Source organism: Mycteria americana, chromosome 3, assembly GCF_035582795.1.
Source record: "Mycteria americana isolate JAX WOST 10 ecotype Jacksonville Zoo and Gardens chromosome 3, USCA_MyAme_1.0, whole genome shotgun sequence".
Lineage (NCBI taxonomy): Eukaryota > Metazoa > Chordata > Aves > Ciconiiformes > Ciconiidae > Mycteria > Mycteria americana.
In genome coordinates this window covers 88,980,016-89,000,999 of record NC_134367.1, presented here as the reverse complement: position 1 = coordinate 89,000,999, position 20,984 = coordinate 88,980,016, and the positions used below count along the sequence as shown (strand labels likewise).

The 20,984-nt window shown below is 40.0% G+C and overlaps 1 protein-coding gene across 1 annotated transcript in view; it reads left to right on the top strand.

Moving 5' to 3' along the window:
• The first annotated feature begins 2,882 nt into the window (after positions 1 to 2,882).
• Positions 2,883 to 20,984, top strand: part of ADSS2 (adenylosuccinate synthase 2) — a 39,646-nt gene continuing 21,544 nt past the window's right edge. Inside the window, exons 1-2 of the mRNA XM_075496025.1 lie at positions 2,883 to 3,208; positions 19,903 to 20,005. Of these exons, the coding sequence (XP_075352140.1) occupies positions 3,041 to 3,208; positions 19,903 to 20,005 (271 nt within the window). The 5' untranslated portion in view covers positions 2,883 to 3,040. The remainder of the gene's footprint in view (positions 3,209 to 19,902; positions 20,006 to 20,984) is intronic.

Here is a 20,984-nt window from a genome sequence, read left to right as displayed (position 1 = left end):
TCAGAATAATTGAAAACATACAGATGTAACAATTCCACGTATCTCTTCAACACATCTGAATGAAACGCAAATCTCATACTTCTTCCGTTCAGTGTTTATCTATGAAAAGTTCCTGTCTGAGTCTCTTCCAATTTATTGGGAGGCAGGAAATGCAGTCATATGAAAAGCCTGAATGTACCCAAATTAAGAGTGAAATTTGTGATAAATGTAACTGCCTCGGTTCTTCATATCCAGTCAATAACATTGAACAATTCAGAAGACAATACAACCTAAACTTTATCAGTGCACACTTCTGCCGTGGGTTCAGTTTTACAAAGTCAGTCCCATATACCAGCTTGCTAATGCGAGAAAAGGCAGTCACATTCCTTCATTCCTTGAACATAAAGTCTTGCCGCTTTGTGCCACCTCTAAATGCCCACCTGACCTCTCACAGAGCATATTCAGCTTGCTTAAATAGCAAAAAAAGTTAATAAAAAAAATAAAGTCCATACATGTTAGAGGGAAAACACAGTACTGTAACATTGCATGCTCTTGCTGGTTTTCTTGCTTATAGTAAATGAACCAAAATAAGTGCAATTAGGAGTTTCTGCACAGTTTTATTCTAAACTCTTACTTATACTACAGCAAATGCCTGTTTTTGACAAGGGGCATAAGACATCAGTTATGTTTGTACTTTGGTCAAGACTTACCATGTTTTAGAACTATACTATACACGTAGTGAATCATGTCAATAAAGAGTTTTTATTGTCTTTTACAGTATTAGAATGAAAGCCTCCATTTAGTTTGCAAAGAAAAGGGGGTGGAGGAATGACGGACCCATAATACCATATATTAAATAAAAATTCCAAACGTTGCAGTACTAATCAGTATTGATTAGCGTGATCTTCATTAAATACTTAGAGGTTTTCTGGAAGTGAAGAGTTCATAGTTTTCTTCACTGGTTCTATACCTACCAAGAAAACATACCAAAACATAAATCTCAAAACTCTTCTACACCAAATAAAAACAGCAGAACAATGGATTCGTGTGCATGAGACCTCTTTGGAAAGTGGCATTACATTAATACCACATTGCTAGGACACTACGACGACAGGCTCAGATTTATTTTGAGATTCGAGGGAATATTTGCGTTGGCAATGGTGAGGTGTTAATGATTCAGCTACACTGGAAAATCATATCCCGAAACATTAATCTAGACCATTGTTTGGGGAGTCAGGAGGTGATCTATGGCCTCAGAAGTGAGTGTACTAAAGCAAAGTTTGCCATTGTGTCAGCAAGACTGGAGAAATTGACTTCAGCAGTTCCTTGTGGCTTTTAGTGACTTCCCACAAGCTCTGTGCAGTGATACAGAAATCATGGCTATGTTTTTTTTTAGCATAAGCAGACAAAAATATTAATACTATGGACTATACAGAATGCTTAAGGAACTATTTGCTCTTTGAAGTGTATGTACACAATTGCCTCGTATCATTTGCAATTGCTCAACATCTTTGTACTGAACTGACTACTTTGTCATTGCATCTCTTTGCACTGCCGTTCAGGATTTAGGTTATTTTCAGTTTTAAAAAAAAATGTTCTCTGTCAACGTCGTATTTAATTTTCTCTTATATATCTCCCTAGCTTTACATGCCACAGTTAAACTCTTCTCCAGGGGCTTTTATAGATCCTCAAATTCTTGATTAGAGTAAACCCGAAGGAGCAAAGAAGCAACTAAAATCAAACTCTACAGACTGCCAGACAGCTGCAAATTGTGACTGCTCAGTGACTCAGGTTTTTGAATAGCTGTCTTAGCAATAATTACATCATTCAGGTTTATGTCTTTTTAATAGCTACTTTACAAAAAAAAATCTTCCCCCAGGGGTGTTGATTCTGTGAAGCAGGAAAGAATGAAAACAGCCACTGAGACATCGGTTCCAGTGCTAAACCCTCAAGTATGCATGATGAAGGCATTTCTCTGCTATGGGGTTTTTCCATTTTTTTTTTTCCTCATGAATAAGCTTGGGGCCATGTTCCAGTGTCTCTGGAGAAAATGGCCTCTTACATTTAGCCCCTGGTTCTACAAACACTCGTTTACATTCTTATCATTAAGTCAGCAAAACTAACCACATAGGCGAAGCTGTGATGACACACTGCAAGCACACGCCTGCAGGTTTGACGTGCGTGACAGGAGCCACAGGTACGCCTTGCCCACAGCAGATGTAACCCGAGGGGAAACGGGGAGCCACAGCAGCACCGAGACCCCAGGCTGGCAGGGACCAGCGGCCACCCACTCCGGTTCAGGAGCGGCGCGGGGACACCTGTAGCACGTCAGGCCGCGGGCTGCTGCGTCCCAGAGAGCCAGCTCTGGGGAGCGGACGCAGGATCTGCGGCCACCAAACCCAAGGCCGCAGCCTGAGTACGCGCTGAGCCGAGGCCAGACGCGACGCACAAAGGCCTCCCTCCACGGCTCCCCTTAGCGCGCCTGGCCCCCTCCTTCCACCTCCACCAGGCGCAGCCGCCATGCAGCCATAGCAGGGCCAGCAGTGCCCGCTGGAGCGCCACGGCCGCTCCTCCGCAGCCGCCCCCTACCCGGCCCCCCACGGACACGGCCTGCCGCCGCCGCATGGGGCAACCCGCAAGGAACCGTCCTCCCACAGGTGCGGCACCGGAGGACTACGCGCCCCAGCATGCACCGCGCCCGGCCCCGCGCGGCGCCCTGCGCGGGGGAGGCCGCGCAGCGCGCTGGGTAATGTAGTCCGGGCTGCGAGGCGCGGGAGAGCGGCGCAAGGGCGAGGAAGGAAAAAAGCCGCCGGGAGCGGCGACGGCGGCTCCGGTTTTCCGCGGGGGAGCGGGGCGGGGCTCCCCCTGAGGGCAGGGGTCTGCCTGGCGGGGAGCGGCGGGGGAGGCCGCGCTGGCGGGGCCGGTAGGCGGCGGCACCTGGACGCGGCAGCGGCACCACCGCCCGCCCGCCCGCCCGCCCTGGAGGAGGAGGCGGGGGGAGCGGAGCCGCCGCGCGCTGCCGCATGTGCCTGGAGCGGAGCCGGAGCGGGCAGCGCGAGCCATGGCGGAGCATGGCGCCCCGGCGCCCGCCATCCCCAACGGCGAGTGCGCCGCCCGCCTCCCCGGCAACAAGGTGACCGTCGTGCTGGGGGCCCAGTGGGGCGACGAGGGCAAAGGCAAGGTGGTGGACCTGCTGGCGCAGGACGCCGACATCGTCTGCAGGTGCCAGGTGAGGAGGCAGCCGGGGCGAGGCCGCGGGTGTCACCTTGAGGCGGGCGACCTCGCCACCGGCCCCACCGGCCGCCCGCCCCGCCGCCCGGCTCCGCGCGGGCACTTGTTCTCGCCCCGAGCGCCCGCCTCAGCGCAGGGCCGGGCGGCGGTGCCCGGGGAGGCGGCGGGTCTCCCGCCGCGCAGGGCGGGCTGCGGGGCAGCGAAGCCTTCCCCGGCGGGGCAGGAGCCCCTGGCGGGGTCCCCGCGGCCGGGCTCCGCAGCCCTCCCGCTCCTCCTTTGTCCCCGTCCCGGCGCCGGGGGGCGGAGGAGGAAGGCGCCCTCCTCGCCGCCGAGAGCTGGCCTCCGGCAGGAGGAATGCGCCCGGGGTCGCGTCCTCCCCTTCAGGCCCGCCGCCGCAGCACTCTTTGTCTGGGGGGCGCCGGGAAGGGGCCGCGCTCGGCGGTTCCCGCAGCATCGCTGCTGGGAGCGGGGCGAGGAGCCCTCCCCGGCGGCGGCGTGGCCTAAGCCGCACCGCCTGCGAGCGTGCTCGCCTTCCCCGCTCGGCGGGGTAACGCTGGCCCGCGGCACGAAACCGACAGTTAGTTACAGGATGCACGTGAGGGCGTACATGGAGCCCGCGACAACTTAGGCGTCTTCAGATAAAACTAGCTTTTAAAGGACTGGCCTGCCCTTGCTTCAAGATCATTGTTGTGTCAAGGAAATCCCATTTTTCTCTGTTTAATTCTTTTCTTTTCCTTCCCTGTTGCTGTGTGGAAGCGTTATTCCAGCAAAAGAGCAAAAAAGTGAGTCCAGCCTGCAAGCACAGTGGTCTTAAATGCCTACCTTAAAACAACGCACATCCGAGGAGATGTTTTTCTTAACGTTTCTAGAGTAGTAATTCTGTAGAGCACAACATAATGAACTAAAGCTATGTACGGGGTTTTTTTCTTGAAGATAAGAGATACAGCAGCTTAAAATGCCTACAGCATGTGCACACGTCATGTAAGTGTCGTTAGCTGTACGCTTTTGTTGAATGCACAAATTAAATTTGCTCTTAAATAAATATATTTTGGAAGAGTGTACCATTTCCCAAAGAGTGCAAACACTGAAGCATTGTATTATCTAACAAGAACTGCATATAAAACTGGTGTTTTCAAAGCCAAGTCAGTTGCAAAGCTGACAAATCAAAAACTTGAACTTCAGAGACTTTAATTTTGAAGTAAAGAAACGTATTCTTAAATGGCTGTTTCACAATGGAGTTTTTTCCCCATGTATCTTGGGTTTTGTGTTTTGTTTTTTTTTTTTTTAATAATAAAATCTGATGTGGTGCTGTGGCATGGTTGCCTGGCTTTGTGGGTTATAGAACACGGTGACTCAGTTTGTCCTTTACAACTTTGTCCTTAAAACTTGAAGGGTGTTTAGGTGAGCGTGTGTGTCGCTAGGAAGTTTTTGTGGGGAGGGAGAGGCAGACAGTGGATTTCTGCGTGCACGTGTTTTAATGTATTTGTTACTTCTTTCAGATCAGCTGGATAAAGGATTAAGAAAAGGGAAAAATTATGATGCTATCTCAGGCTTGAATCTCATGGCCACTTCTGCCATTTCTAACAGCTTGTTGCTCTTGCTGAAGGAAGGAGTTTTTCTTCTTTCTTCCCTTTCCTGTTGATGGCTGTGCTGTCTGGGTCTCCTCCCATGCACTGACTTTGGCACTTGAACACTTCTCTAAGCTGATTTAACTCACCAAAATGGCAGGAAACTCTTTTTCGTTGGATTTACTTTCTCCCATTTTAATAAATAAAACTGAATTTAATTGTCTTAGAGGACCTTGATGAAAAGAGGACAGGACAGGGTAAGCACAAAGAGCAATTTCTCAGAACGAGATGGAAAAATGGGAATATTCTCTTCAGTGGTACATAGCTATTAAATCATCTTGCTATGTATGCAAGCATATTCTTGATGGTTTTGTTACTGCTGGTAATTTAGAGTATGACCCTTGTGCTTTTTGTAGTGGTACAAGCCCAGAAAGAAAAATTGTAACACACTTAGTCTGCCCCTTGCTAATACCAGCTTTCTGTAATCAGAGCTTCCGATTGTTATTTCACCGTTATACTCTTTCTCATTCTAGGATGGTTCTTTGTTCATCATGCCACAGAGTTGCTGGAATGCCTCTGGATGAGATCAAGTATTTCTAGTGTGTTCTTGTGAAAAATTTATTAGTACAACTTTTCTTGGAGGACTTGGGAAGTTGTTGTAGCAGGTCTAAGATGTCTTGGAAACTTGCGTTATATTTGCAATGAAACACTCTAGTGTGGCTTTCATATAATTGTCTCTGGTTCTGTGCGGATGCAGAGCATAAAAATGGTGCTGTCCCAGAACCAAGAACTGACTATCACTTACTTTTACAATGCCTGTAAAGGCATTGCAAGAAGTTTTACTCTGAAATCTATGCCATACCTTCTTGTCTCCTAGGTAGCAGATGTGCTAATGACTTCAGTCACTTGTTTGACTAGCTGACTGTCATCTGGAATGAGGTGCTTACTTAGGTGCAATTAGCTGAATGAGTGTGTCAAGAAATAAGTTGTATTATGGATATACTTCTAAATACCACCCTCCAAAGTATTTTATCTTAGGTTTAGAGGTTGTTGAAAGGAGTCTTGTGCTCAGAGCAAGAGAATGGTATTTTCTTTTCAGGAGACAGATTCACATTTATCAGAAGTAGTGTTATGGTTTAAAAAACAACTGTTTGAAGAGGCTAAACTAAAATTAAAATACATCCAGGGGTTGCATGTATGTAGTTGCTAATGCAACTGCACTGGTGACTATGATAGTTTCCTGAGGATGCTGCTAGTACAGAGGGTTCAAATGCAGTTAATACAAACATATCTACATGACAGGCAAAGTATGTACTTGTTCTTCCACTGTTAAATTTGAACTGGTCTTCGTTTACCTCTAGGAGGTATCTGGTAAAATGATACTATTGATAAAACAAATGCATTGGTGAGACTTTTGCACTTAAACCTACCTCTGGTCTTCAGTGGCTTACAGAGCAAAGTCTGTTTACCTGCTATCACATAAATCATAGCCCAGACAGTAAAATAGAGCAAGAATTGGTTTGAGATTCAGGACTGGCTGCCAGAAAAACTGTGCTTTTGTGGTTTTTTGATTGACATAGTTTCCTCTTAGTAAGCAGCTAGCCTTGCTGCTATCAAACCTGGCAATTTTTAAAAGTATACATTGTATTTTTGTCAATTCCACAGGTAATGGAAAGTTAAAGGAAAACATTTCTTGTTCTGATTAAGGGACTTCCTACCATTGCAGAATGCAACCAGGTTAGGGATTTAATTACCAGAGTTTCATTTGTCAGTGGATATGGGAATGGCAAATTAATGCAAGCAAATTATTTTAGATAATCATTTTATCAAAACAAATACGGTACCAAAATATGCTATGTATCTCTTATAGTAACACCACCCCCTCCACCCAATCTACCAGTGTATGCAGTACAACAAAAAAATGTAATGTCTGCACTGCAGGATTCTGTTCTAATTTACTCATTTAATCAGCAAATTTTTGGTCACTTACTGTTCTTACTATTGGAAGTAGCTGACTTATTCAGAGTATATAATTCGCACAGGTGAATAAGATTTCTAAGTCTTCAAATTATTTTGAAGGCATGCTCCCTATGCTAAAGAATCCTATTTTTCTGCTTCTTCAGTTCTACTCTACATCTTGTTACTACTTCAAAATAGAATTGCAGCTTCTTACCAAATCTTCTCAACTGATTCCAGTATGGTCTGCCTGTGACTTACCATTACTGCTCTGCCTGCTGTGGGGTCACACAGTTCCTACTCCTGAACTGCTAATGCATGGTAATTGCAATGTGTGAATTCTTTGTGCTCCCTTTTCCTCTTCCTCCCCCCAAACAACAGTGTGTATAGTGACGCCACCGCTGATCGCTTGATATGTGGCAATTACAGTGCAACAGTTAGTAGAGAAGTTTTCAATGTGCAAATTCTTGTGGTTAAGCAGTTACCATTGATCAGTTGATAACTGCAAACTGAAGTCCTCAGACCAGTGCCCCCTAATATCTCCATATCACTGGTCTGTATGTAGCCACTTTTTAAAAAAACTGGAATTTTCTTCCATTCACCAAGCCCACTTTTGTCCTTTTTCTAAATATTCTCATTTGAAAAGGTGTTTTAGTCTAGAGCCTTTGCAGGCCATGCAGAATTAGGAATAGCAGAATCAGTAGCTATAGCTATTGGTGCTTTTTTAGCTGCTCAGGCATTCGATATGTGATGTCTAGCGCGAGCTCTCATTTTTTTTCAAGTGCTGGGTGCACTTTTGGAACTTGGAGTGGTTGGCAGCATGCCAATAAAGTGCTCTGGTGAGGAAAGAGAGGTCAGTGAAATGAGTTCTTTGGCCTGCCCCATCAGCGAGTCATATGCTTTACAGACCTGCTTTAGAGCATCACTGGCAGGTGATCTTTTGTTATTGTAAACAATCACACAACGTCTAAATTATTTCAAACAGAAGAACAGTTGAAATCTGATTTTCCAGTTCATAAAGTTTGTACCATTAACAAAGGAGACCTTAATAGGACTAAAGAGCAAACTACACCTTGATCTACTGGTTTCTTATTGTTCTTTCAGTCTTACTGTTACTACAAAAGCTTACAGTGCTTGGTTGGTTAAGATGCAGTACTCTATAGCAGCTTATTAAGATTTCAAATACATTTTTTTATTTCTACTGCACTACCTCGCACATTTGGAAGATGTTGTCTGTAAATATTCCCAAAGTCACTTTTTGTTTTTCATATCCTTTCTTAAATATTCTTGTGAAATGTAGCAAACATTGGTGGGGTTTTGTGCACTGAAGCAACTTAGTGCTGGACCAATCTGTGCTTTCAACATTTTTCTTGTTTCTTATCTCCCTGCCTCACTTGATCTCTTTTATCTCTTAGGGGTAGATTGGTCTTTATTCTGGACTTGGGTAATGAATCCTGTTCCCTACCTAACATGTGTAGGCATTGCAACAGTATAAGGTTTTGCAGATCAGGTGAGAAACTAAGCCAAAACCAGCTCTAAAGAGTCTTTCCGAATATTGTCTTTCAATAGCAATTCCTCGGAGCAAGTTCTATCAGTATAGAGAAATGTATGGAGTTCTTTGAGATTAATAGACATAAGTAAAGTTAATGTTTTCTTTTATTTGTTAGGAGAAAACAGGTGAATGTGTAAAACATAATGTGCTTATTCTGTCATATTCTGCCTCAAACCACGCTCTTGATCTTGTTCTGAGGCAACAGTCCTTGTACTACACATTCAAAGATTTCTGAAGTCTAGCCAAAGTTTTAGAAACTTTTATTAAGTGTGTAACATGATGGCTCCCTGAACTAGGTTTAGATCTTGCAAACATGAATGGATTGTCAAGGAAGAAAATTGCTAGCTGCTGGATGTTGTTTATACTGAAATCCAGGAGTAGGTTACACAGTAGAGTTTGTTAGCTACTAATTCATTGGGGGCAGAGGGGCGAGAAAGCAAATTAATCACGAAATCTGGGATGTGAGAGAATGAATTAGTTATCAAAACCTTGATTTTTTTATTATTTTTTTTTTAAAGGGGGATGGTCCGTAATCTGAAGTTCAAAATAGCTTTTTGGCAATATGTATTGAAATGAGAAGCAAATAGCCTAGTAATTGCAAAGCTATGTCTAGTTAGAGTGCATCATAGGGGTTCAAATATGTTTCTTTGCTAGACTGACCAACTTTTTAAAGGTGTGTTCAGCATTCCCAGAATCTGATTGTGTAAGAAGGAGCCTTTCTTACATTTCTTGTAAGTAGTGGTAGCATCCAGCTTTCCTGATGTATTTTTGTCTTTTCATCCAAGAGTTAAATGAAAATGTTTACAACCATATGATGCCAAAGCAACATTGACTTGCTTCTTGCCCAACTTGGCAGTCACTTGTATAGCTAGCTCAGAAACAACAGTGGTTGCCCTGAGCTAAAAATGAGTGCTGGAATGTGGTAGCAATACAAGTAAACTGTAGAAAAAATTATGCACACACACATCTGATGGGGAGAGTTGAAAGAAGTGTATGGCTTCTTCCTTAACATAGCATGAGATAACATCTCTTTAAACTAGACAACTAATTTCTATTCTAGAGGAGATAACTTGAAAGAGTTCTTTGCTCTACCCTGAGGCATCATATTTTTGAGATAGACAACTTGGCATGATCACGTCATAAGAAAAAGCAGTGATTGTCATTGTAGACTTTTTGGGTAGATAGTTCTCTTAAATGCATATGTCAGTATTTCAGAGCTGCTTTAAATACTTTTCTGTTTAGTATCAGTATAGAGAGCCGTTCACAATATGCTTTTAGTAGTAATTTCAGTCTGCTTTTCTAGTAAATCTCTTTTTCCCTATGCACCTCCACTGTTAGGTAAAGTTGCAGTAACGTAGACTGGTCTTAGCAGTTACGAGAGTACTGTAGGTGAGGCATAAGGGTTTGAACTGCTCTCTTATCTTGATGTGTTCAAAACAGATTTAACTGTTCTGGTTATTATACTAATGTCTAGTCTGCCCTTGACTAATGAAGATATGCTCTGAAAATAAAATACATATTTTCAACTTATGTAGATCTAAAATGGAGAAAGGTATGCTGTTGTTCCTCCATCTTAGTTTCAAATGCATTATATTTTTTATGTGTTCCTGCAGTGATTTCTTACTTGCATGTTCTACTTATGTATGTAGACATGCCTCATACTTAAGCACGTGTCCTTGGGTAGCACACGTGGCACACATTTACTCTTGCTTTTTGTGCTCTACACAAAAGTTTTAAAAAGCAGATAATGTCTTACTGGTTTGGTTTTTTTTTGTTTTTTTTTTTACAAGGAGTAATATTTTTGCTTTCAGTTTATGAACAAGCAACTCTGCTTTCCTTTTTGGTTTTGCTAATTATCCAAGCTGGTACATTAATGTTTCCTATTAGACTGTTAGCACTTTTTTCAAAAAAAGGAAGGGAAAACCCCAAAGTTTGAAGCTAGAATGAATTTAAGATTAAGAGTGAGGGTCCTTCAGTGAATGATGGATATATTGTGTGTACATTTTTCCTGGAAGAGTCCCATGTGCCAGAAAAATGGAAGAACTGCAAATCCTTCTCCCTTAAGCTGGAAGGACAAGCGGTCAAGTCCTTTGCATGCTTTTCAGGTAAATCAGTGAGATTGGTTGCAAACCCAGGAGCATGGAACTTTTCTGAGCAAACTCACCAGAGGAAAAAGTTCTGGTTCAGGATTTCTCTATAAGCGTTTGAGTATGGCTTTGTATAATTTTCACAGTCTTTTTGGAAAATGAGGTTCCATGCTTCCTCAATTGTTGGCTTCACTTAGCTTCAGATGAGCTCTTAAGTTAGCAGGCACTGCAGGTAAAACATGCTGGAGCTTGTAACTCCCAGTATGATTTTTTTTTTTTTAAATTTAAATTTTTTATGTCCTTAGTAGACATTAATATTGTCGAAGTATATTTATGGAAAGCCAAATAAGTTATTCTTGAATGAATGACTTCTTAGGAAACATTCTGGTTCTACCTTCATATTTAGCAAAACCCAAAACAAAACTCCAGGTGGTGGTTATTTCAACTTTAGTGTTCTGTTAGCTGAGTTTTGGTAGAGGCTGGTTAAGTACTGTAAACCTGAAGCCTTACCTGGTAAACTTTCTTGCACTATTTTAATTCAGCAAGAAAATAATCTTTTTTGTCTAAAAAGAGCATCTCTCTCTAATCCTGACAATAAAGGTCATGATGCAAAAAGGTTGATGAAGTAGTCATCAATTAGACTTTCTGAAGACAGGCATAAGTCATTATTATTTTGTCAAATTAACTTCATTAAATTATCAAGACTCTGCCATAACTCAAAAAAAAATTGGTTCTTATTTGTCCAGTGAATCGGCTCAATACATGAATGTTTCTTGGGGGCTTTTGACTAGTACAGCAATGCAATTCCAGAAGAAAAATTGCTGTTAAATACGATTATGAATGCTCCTTCTCCATGCTATATACATGATTTGGAAGCTGTTCTGCATGGACAGAATGTAACAAGCTAAAGAGGCCTTGCACTACGGGAAGGTTCAAAGTGAGAAGACCTGTCTTTTCGAGGTTGTTCATACGTTCTTTTGAGTTTACCATTTTGGCTCCAGAATACACCTTTCTAAGAGTCATACTCCTAAAAATTGTTTCAGTCTTCAGAGCTATAAGGAAAAAAAAAATCATAAAAGTGTAGTCAGATACTGGCATTAATATTGTTGCTAGTTGTTTTCAGTTCTTTACCCAAAATACTTTACTTGGCAGTTAAGATATTTAAAAGCTATAGAATGCAAGAGGAAATAAGCCATTTTGCATAGATAGCGGAAGAGCTGAAATGATTTACCTTAAAATTACCATAGATGTCCTATTAGAAATACTGTTCTGTCAATATGTTTAAAATGTAGTCCTCTTTGATACTATTGATTAGTCTTCAGTATGTTTTGCAGTGATACTGTCTGAAGCATGGTACAGTATGGTGGTAACCGGTGTGTTTGTGTCGTGTGCATGAGTGTATTGTTCGTGGTAAGTATTGCCTTCCAGTGCTTTGATAGTGGTTTTTGGCTAGCAGGAGTCATGTGTTTGATTTATTGAAATTTCAAGGCTGTTTCCAGTAAAATGTCAACTAGCAGATAATGTCTTTTTTCCTTCCAAATTTGTATTTTCAGGCATGCAAAACTGTTGCAAAAAGGGTGTTTCCTAAGAATGTTTATCAAACAGCCCCCAGATGTGCAATACTTGCAGCTGCCTTTGCTATCTTGTGCCCCCTCTGTGCACGTGTAACTGATTCTGTTCACATTTGCCAGGATAGGTGTGTTTTAGAATAGTATCTTGTTTTGTGTGTGGTACCGACCAACCATTAAATATATGGATGCAGATTCTTGGGTGTTGTGCTTACACTGGGAAGGATTTTTAGGCTACTTAGTCTTCTTTAGCAAGCTGAAGGAAAAACCCTGTATTTTTTTTTGTTTGCAATATCTCTGAGCAGTTTACCACTGTAAAAGGAATATTTCAAAAGTGGTATTTCATAGGGAATGTTTTTTGGAATGAGGCTTCTAGAAAGCGGGTAAATATGGGGTTTTGTTACCAGGATTGCTGTCATTCTAACAGTACTTGGGTGATAATTTGTCTAGTAGTATGCACCTTCCTGTCAGAGTCATGTATACTTAGCTGTTCTACATGTTGAATAGCTTGGATATTTCAAGATTACCAGCTAGCGGTCAGGGATCGTATGCTTTTTCAAGGAAGTGATTTAAGCATACTGCACCAGTAAAATTGGAATAATGCTTTTTTAAAAAGCTTATGCATTTAGTTACCTTACAACAACAGGTTTTGCTTAAAATATTATACGTTGGGTAATGATCTTGTGCCTGATCTTACTTTCACAATTCCACTTAATGACGTAAAATACTCTAAAATAATAGTATAATTCAATAGTGTCAGGATCATGACAGGAGAAAAAAGGCTACTGTATCTTAATAGGATTTTAAATTGTTCATCCATCAGAGCATCAAACTAAAAAGTCTCTAAACTAAATCCATATACTGAAATGCATAGATAGGTTCACGCTTGTTGTTCATGGTGACTTTCACACTGCCTCTCCAAATAAATGGAAAGAAATTTTTTCATTCCAGTCCAACTGGCATCCTTTTGAGCTGGATATGTACAGAAGTTTAAAAAAAACCCAAACCAACACAACAAAACAAAAATCAAACACCCCCCCCCCCCCAAAATAAACAACAACTCTTTAAATAAAGAGTACTAGGAAACTTTCATGGCTGAGTTTTTTTGTTTTGGTTTGGTTTGTTTCTTTTTGCATCAAGGCTATGATTAAAACAGCTATTTCTAAGATGCCCAACTTCATAATTCCATGAATTATTTAAACCAATATTGTTGGGGAAAAGAATAGGTGTTTGGTTCTCCCTTCACTTTGAGCAAGCTTGTGTTTTCCCCTGTTATCAGCACAAATGTTCAGTGTGACCTGGTGGGAGTTACTCCTTCAGCATTGCTGGCAGCAGCGTAGGCAGCAGCTGAAAACTGGAGAATGGGTCCAACCATGAAACCAACCACCCTAACTTTGGTGTGTTGTTTCAAAGTCTTGAGCAACAACAGCAGGCCTAGGTACTGACTACAAGGCAAAGTCAAAAGTTAAGGAAGGACAACATTGTATTTGTGTTACTTGTATTACAAAGTTCATGCACCTGGCAGTTGAAAAGTTGGGGAAATTCAATTACAGACACAATTTAACATTGTAATTTGGTAAAGCTGTGGGCTGCTGAAAGGGCTGATCCCTTGGTCACTAAAGAATCCTTAGGGAGAGGAGAGAGAACTGTTCCAAATACTGTGCTGAAAGATATGAGGAGAAAAAATAGTGCAAGGAAAAGAGAAAGGACAAACAAACTGAATGCTTTTAACTTTTTTTAAATCTACCTCAAAAAACAGTGCGAAGAAGATTGCTGACTTCTGAAAATCCAATTTTGGAAACCTCGGAGTATGCTAAAACTGCAATGCTGTGCCATGATAGAGATGCACAAATAAATGGTGCTATATCTAAGCAAAGTATGCTTGGGACTTCAGGAGTAGTAAGCCTGTGTTAGCATCTTGACAGGAGTATAGTGTGTTGTTACTGGTTCTTATTGCTCTTTGTTTTGGGTAGGTGCTAGATGGAGAATCTGTTTTATGTTCTGTTCTTTAGCAAGGCATGTGCCTATTTTTCTTATATACTCAGTTTTCTGTGATGAAATGAGCCAGAGGTTGTTTTCTAATGTAAAGAAAACCTAAAGAGAAATGGTTTGACTTTTTTTTTTTTTAAAATAGCACAGTCTCTTCTAAGTAAGCTTTATTAGAACTTAAGGGAGAAGATTGTTTATATTCTTACCTAAATAACCTAGTAATAAACTAATCTAGAGAGATATTTCAGTGTTAAATAAGCAAAAGTTAAGCATTATGCATATTAAATTTATGAAGTGCTTAGTCTCTGGTGTAACATTAACAAGAACTGATTTTTTTTTTCTAATAATTTCCACCAATATACTACCAGTTCACAGTATTTCAGTGCTAGGTGATGCACCCTTTTGAGCAATAAATACGTGTTTTTCTGTTGTGTTTGTTGTCTGACTTTGTGTCCTTGGTATGTTTCAGGGATGATGCTGTACTAAGAAAATTTTCAGGTAACTAGCAGATACCTTTTGGCATGACTTCCAGAATTAAAAGACTTAAAATAAAAAATGTTGGGATATTCTAGATTGTGTCTGTTGAAATGAGAATCTCATGGCGTGTAAGGATTCTGCTGTATGTATCCAAACTTGAAGGATGTGTGCAGGGGTATACTTAAATATGCAAAAAAATTTTATCTCCTCTGTGGTAATTGTATGTTTAAGAAAATAAATATACACAGTTGTTGGTAGGATAAAAATCAGAATTAATTTTCAGTGACTAATATTTAGAGTATTATGAATTTTTTATTATTTTTAACATAATTTTTTTCTTAATAGCTGTTTAAACTGACAGGGACATGAGGTTTGGGGAGGAGAGAGGAAAAAGGTTCTTAAATTACTTTTAAGAGAGACAGTCTTATTTAGGTTCAAAATTTTGATTCTATTGTTCTGGCAGATGATCTGAGGGTTAACAGTACTGTATCTGATATTGTGACATCCTGTGAGATGCAGCAGTGAAAAAAAAATTCTCACAAAAATGTTTTTAGGAAGCACTTAAAGAAACAAGTGGGGTTTTTTGTGTGTGTGTGGTTGGTTTGTTTTGGGGTTTTTCTTTTTCCTTCTTAATAATGTGTTAGATGAGTGGGGTTAGACGACTGTTATATCAGAGCATGGAAACCGTGGAAGCAGAGGGAGAGAACACAAAACTTTATGAAGAAGGTTTAGTGGGTTTGTGTTTAGCAGGTACTTGGACCTTGAAAGCTCTCTTCTGGTCCCACCTATACTGCCTATCCTGAACTGGTTTTTCTGGTCTTCTTCAAGTTTGTTACCTAAAAATTGCTAAAAGGATTTTTCTTTTTTACTTAAAGGTCTTTCTTGCTTGTCTTTTGTATTAGGTATTTGTGTCTGCTGTGTTTCAGAAAACCTCATTTGCATAATTTTGGAATAAAATACTGCATTGCAATACTAAGGAAGTAATCTTCAGCCTGTTAGACATTTCTGACTATGTCATGCTGTTTCGTCTTATTGGTTACCTTTCTTCTTAATTTTTTTTCTTTTTTTTTTTAAATTTGCACAATATGATTTCTCTTACTCTGACAAAGCTAGCTCTGCCTTGCCTGCCTGACCTCCCCTCCACAGCCTGCATTCTGACTTCTGGAAGGGCTTCCTCTGCTACCATTCTGCAGAATGGGAAGAAGGCATCCCAGTGAAGAAGTTCTTTGTTCAGAGTGCCACTGGTGCCTTCTTGATTCTCTCATTTATAAGAAGTCACCTTCCCCCCACCCCAATCCTTTTGTGCAATCCATCTATTTGTAGCTGAATGCAGAGTTGCATTACCCTAATGAGCGAGTGTGTTGGCTATGGTACACTTCTTGGCTCCGCTGAAGGAAATCTTGCTGTAGTGCAGGGAGAAAGGGAAAAGGAGCCACTGCTACATGCACGTAGTGTATTCCAGGCTGAGCAAGAGCATCTTTTGGTCTTGCCGTGCACTTGACCTTTTTGTCTGTGTTGGCCCAAGGTAGGTGTTTCAGTTTTCACGTGGCTGGGAGAGAGCTCCTGTAGTTTGGGTACCTAGAAGGTTACCGAGATATGGTAGACTGATTACTGTATTTAGTTAACTAGGGAGTATTGCCAGCCTCCAGAAATGACTTGTATATCTTAATTTCCCTCTGACAAAAGCTTTATACAATGTATTGAAGATCATTTGAGCATGAACTTTGTTCAACTAATACTGAAAATAAATTCCACAGTTAGTTCTCAATTAATAATGTTTAAACATTTGAATAAAAGGAGTGTTAGCTTGAATGACCTAACTGGTCCCATTTGGTTTACTGTGATGAGGGAGGAGGTGCGAGAAATCCAGATGGAAAGTGCTGAAGCCAGGAGTGACTTCATCAGTTTATACCTTGAGTTATGCCCAGAGGCAATAGTTGCCTCCATTACAAAGATGTTGGCATTATCATCAATTTCTGGAGGAGGGAAAAAAAACCAACAAACCAAACCCCATAACCTAACAATAACCCACCTCTCCACCCCACCACCACTAGAACTCTGAGTTCAGGTTTCTGTAATTAGAATTGTTTACCAAACCTGTGTTGTGCAATGTTTGAGTACACAACATGTGTACACTTTACTGCTAGTTCACTCTTAAGTGTACAGTGTGAACCATTCTTTTAATATATTACAATTCCTAACTGTGTGACTATACACTTGCACTTCTGCAGTTAGGGTAGAGCTTACCTGTAAATCACAGCAGAATTTTGAAAACTGAATTCATGAAATGCTGTTGTTTTCATGCTCTCCTAAAATATGGTTTGAAACTAAAAATATTTTTCAAAATTATACATTCTGACAGAATGACATCCAAAGCAGGAGGGGACTGACTTAATGTTCTACCAGACGGCTGCTATCAATAGCACTTTTGGGATTGAATCTTTCCATGTTGTAGGCATCATAATATTATAAACAACTAAATTCTGAGATTCAGATTTGAGTCTAACCTGAAAACAAGCATTTGGAAACCTTGAGGTATTAGTATGGCCTAAGAGTGTGTTCAGATGGCGATTCACCACACATAATGTCAAGTTTTCTACTTTAGTCTCTAGCAAAATCCCTTAAAGTATAACTGCTCACAGTAAACATGCAGAAGTATATATAACTAGCTTGCTTCTAGATGAAGTATGAGCTGTGCTGTGTGTGTAGTTTAAAAGGTAAAATGCCATTTTTATTCTGTCAGCCATGGGGTATTTTTCAGCGAGCACAGAACCAACACACCTTGGCATCACTCAGTAGTGCAAGGGAGAACTCTTGACACCACCAAAAACCAGCAGCTATGTTCTCGTGATTAACACAGTCTGAGTCTGCGTGCTGTACACCTTACTCGAGCAGACGTGACCGCTGAACTTTAAGATACCATATCTGAATGGCACCAGTAGCTGGCAAACTTTAAGAGACTAAGAATTTATTGTTAATCATGATCTAATCTCTACGATGGCCTATTTTTCTTTCTCTGTATTTGACGTTCATGACGCTAGAAAACCTTTTCTTTTAAATAAATTGAGAAGCAAAACATGAAATTAAATCATCCAGTTAGTAGGGGATTTCAAATGAATAGTCATTCTCTAATCTTAGTGTTGCTTATGGGTTAGTCCAGTTTATTTATGCTGCAGTGGGAGAGTTTGGACTCGTTTTCCCATTTGTAAATTACTACTACCTCAGTATTTCAGTGTTGTACTTAGACCTATTTATTGAATTTTCATTTAAAGCACTTCAGTGCTCATGATAAACTTGTCTAGACTGATATTACTAGTGGATCTAATAGAAAGGAATAATTTGAAGGAATCTGATGAGGAAGAAGGTAACTACCACTTTTAGCATATGTACTTGACTGTAAATTCTGCTTTAGTACATAACTGTTCTTTCTTCCCCAAGAAAGGTTTTGCTTAGGTTCTCAAACATTGAGTAGAAAACCAATGTCTTGTCTTACTAAAAAACACTTGTATATTTTATGTATGCGTATAACTTATTAGTTTGTAGAATATTACCTAGTTTTGGAGTAGCTTGCAGTAGCTGAGGAGTATCAGCATTGCATTTCAAAAATAGTTGTAAATGATTACCTGCTGATGTAGGTAGTTAACATCCTTTTAAACCAAAGGTACAACTGTAGAGTTGGTAGACTGCTAAATAATCTTTCTTAACAGCTGTTGTTGAGTAGAAAGGATGGGAGGAGGAGGAGGAGGAAGGTTATTCCTGAACATTTATTATTTTCTTAAAATAATAAACTTGAGAGGCTTGCTTTATTTATGCATTCAGTATGTTTTACATGTTGTGAATCAAAAATTTGGCATTCTCTGATTAAGTCAGATAATTTGCAGTGAAAACTTCTGCATCCAGAAATCTTTACAATTTCTTCAAGGTACTGTTCACTACATGGAAAAACTGTACATTATATTACTAAATCATTTAAACTTCTCTTAAATTCAGACATTTCCTTTGTTCGGTGAAGGTTTGTAAGTTTTCCCCCTGTTTCCAAAGGAGTTGGAATGGCTGTAAGTCCTCAGATAAATAATGCTGAAATTATGAGAATTTTCATTGCTAACTTCACTGAGATTAGGCTTTTACCTGTGGCATGTGTGTTTATATACTGGCACAAATGTTTGATATCAAAGAATATTCTTTATTTATAATGTCAGATATATGGCCTTATGCATTGCATTCATGCTTTGTAAATGTTGTAGAAGTAGTGAGTAGCTGTTGAGTCCATTGCTTAGAAAAGATCTTCTGTGATACGTTATTCTGAAATATTTCAGATTTATAATTCCATAGATTCATATTTCATGTAGTTTCTTTTTTCTTCTTCTTTTCGTATAATGCCTTTCTTCAGATTGTCTTGTGCTGAAGGAAGGCTTAGATTAAAAGTCTTTCCATTAAGGCTTTCCTTCTTTGAAGCAGTTTGTTTATTTCTGGTGCAAGGTGCCTGTAAAGGATGTTCCTGTAGTTATGACAAACAGCCATTTTGTATGTAACCTTGTCTTGCACAAATGAGTGAGTCACAAGAGAGTGTAAGCTTATTTTCAAAAGTACAACAAACAAGAACTAGGGATATTTGGTAACTATTTTGTAATCTTTTTAGTTTCATAAGCCTATCTTGACCCTCTTTAAGACTTGGTCACAGGCTTCTTTTTGTATTTTAGACATATTTCACAGTTTAACAAATCTCTTAATACTCTTTTTGTGGTAATGAAAAAAAGCTAGAAATGCTAAGTGTTAGTTTGATGTAAATGGTTTCCGGTAACTTACGAAACCACAATCATCTTTGTTGCCTCTAGGTTCACTCCTTAACAGCATGTTTCAGATATAAATGACTTGTACTATTACAGACCTCTCTTATCGCTGAGGAGGTATAGAATGAACAAGTTAACTTTGGTTACTATTCATAGAAAAACACTCAAAAGACTCAACCCAAAATTCAGAACAACAAGCCTGCACATCGCCAAATAGCTAGACTTATCTTTCCCAATAACTATATGGTTTTATATACTCAGTTTAACTGGTGATTTTTTTTTTCTTTGGTAAGGTTGCAGTTCCACTTTTAATTCTTATTCTCCATAACTGTAATCGGAACCTAGTAAAACTGATGATGCCTTTTAGAAATGTTTGCATGTTCTAGAATATTTATGCTTCTGTCCAATAATTTTTAGAAACATTTTAATCTTATTCCAAGTTTTTGTACCTTTGATGAACCAAAATACTGTCCAAAGTCTATATAACAGGTAATACTGATGTTGAAATTGTCGAGTTTGACAAAACAAGTTTGGCTGATTTCCTGGGAGAAGGAGATCTCTGAAAGATCTTTTTGTCAGTAACAGAAATGAAAGCTGCAGAATAGGAGCTGGAACCAGTTTATTCCATCTCTCTACTGTGTGTCCATTTGTCTTTAGTATCAAAAACTATTAACACTTTTTTCTTCCCCCCCCATTTCCCTCCAGGGAGGCAATAATGCAGGGCATACAGTTGTTGTGGATTCTGTGGAGTATGACTTTCATCTTTTGCCAAGTGGGATCATCAATCCAAAAGTCACTGCATTCATTGGTAAGTGGGACATCTCTAAAAAATAGACAATACTGTAGTTACAGACTTCTGACATATTAAAAGAACAACATATATCTGAGGACATACAGTATCAGGATTTTTCTTCCTCACATTCTTATAGGCCTGAACTGCTCTACTGTCTTCTTAATATTGTCTTAACTCAATTGTGACGTTTGGATTACAGAGGTTTCTTTTATTGTCTTGGGTAGTTAATCTTTGTTCTTATCTGTCCTATCAATGCAAACAGCTAGCTGTCCCGTATATCTTCATTCTCCCATTCCCTCTTATTTTCTCTACCAATTATTTCTTTTATTCTCAGAATTCCTCCTCTTTTAATCTTCAGCCCTGCTAAGTAACTACCAGTACCTTTTGAAACATAGATCTTTCCTCCCTTTTCCATTGGATTGTGAAATGAATGCTGACTCCAAAAGACTTCTGCACTATATAGTTCTTACCAAGAAGTCCTCTCAGAAGAGTACATTAGAAGGTTTAGGGCAGTGGCAGTACTATGTGATGTCAGTATCTATGATCCGTTTGCCTCCTGAAAGGGGGTTTAGATTGTCCTATCTGTTGTCCCTACAAGCCTACTTACTACCTTCCCTCTCTTGGAATCCTGTTTCCAATCCTAAGTGGTAGGTTTTTTTTTTTCTTTGGATTGCTTCTATGACCAGCCTACTTAATAATGCTGTGTAGCCCTTAAAATTTCCTTCTAAAAATGAAGGTAAATATAAAACATGTCTACACAGCATTATAACTATGTATGTGCTTGTGTGCTGTTGAGGTGAGTCTCTGGGTCAGTAAAGGCTATGACCTATCAACACTTCCATCCTGCTTTTTTGATACGCAGAACTCCTGTCCCTTACACGATGTACTTCCCCAAATCAGGACTCTATTGCCATGCTCTTCCTCTCACTTCTTCCTGCATATCTCGTTGCTTTGAGCCTGTAGTCTTGCCTCTCAACTTGGTACACGTGCCAAG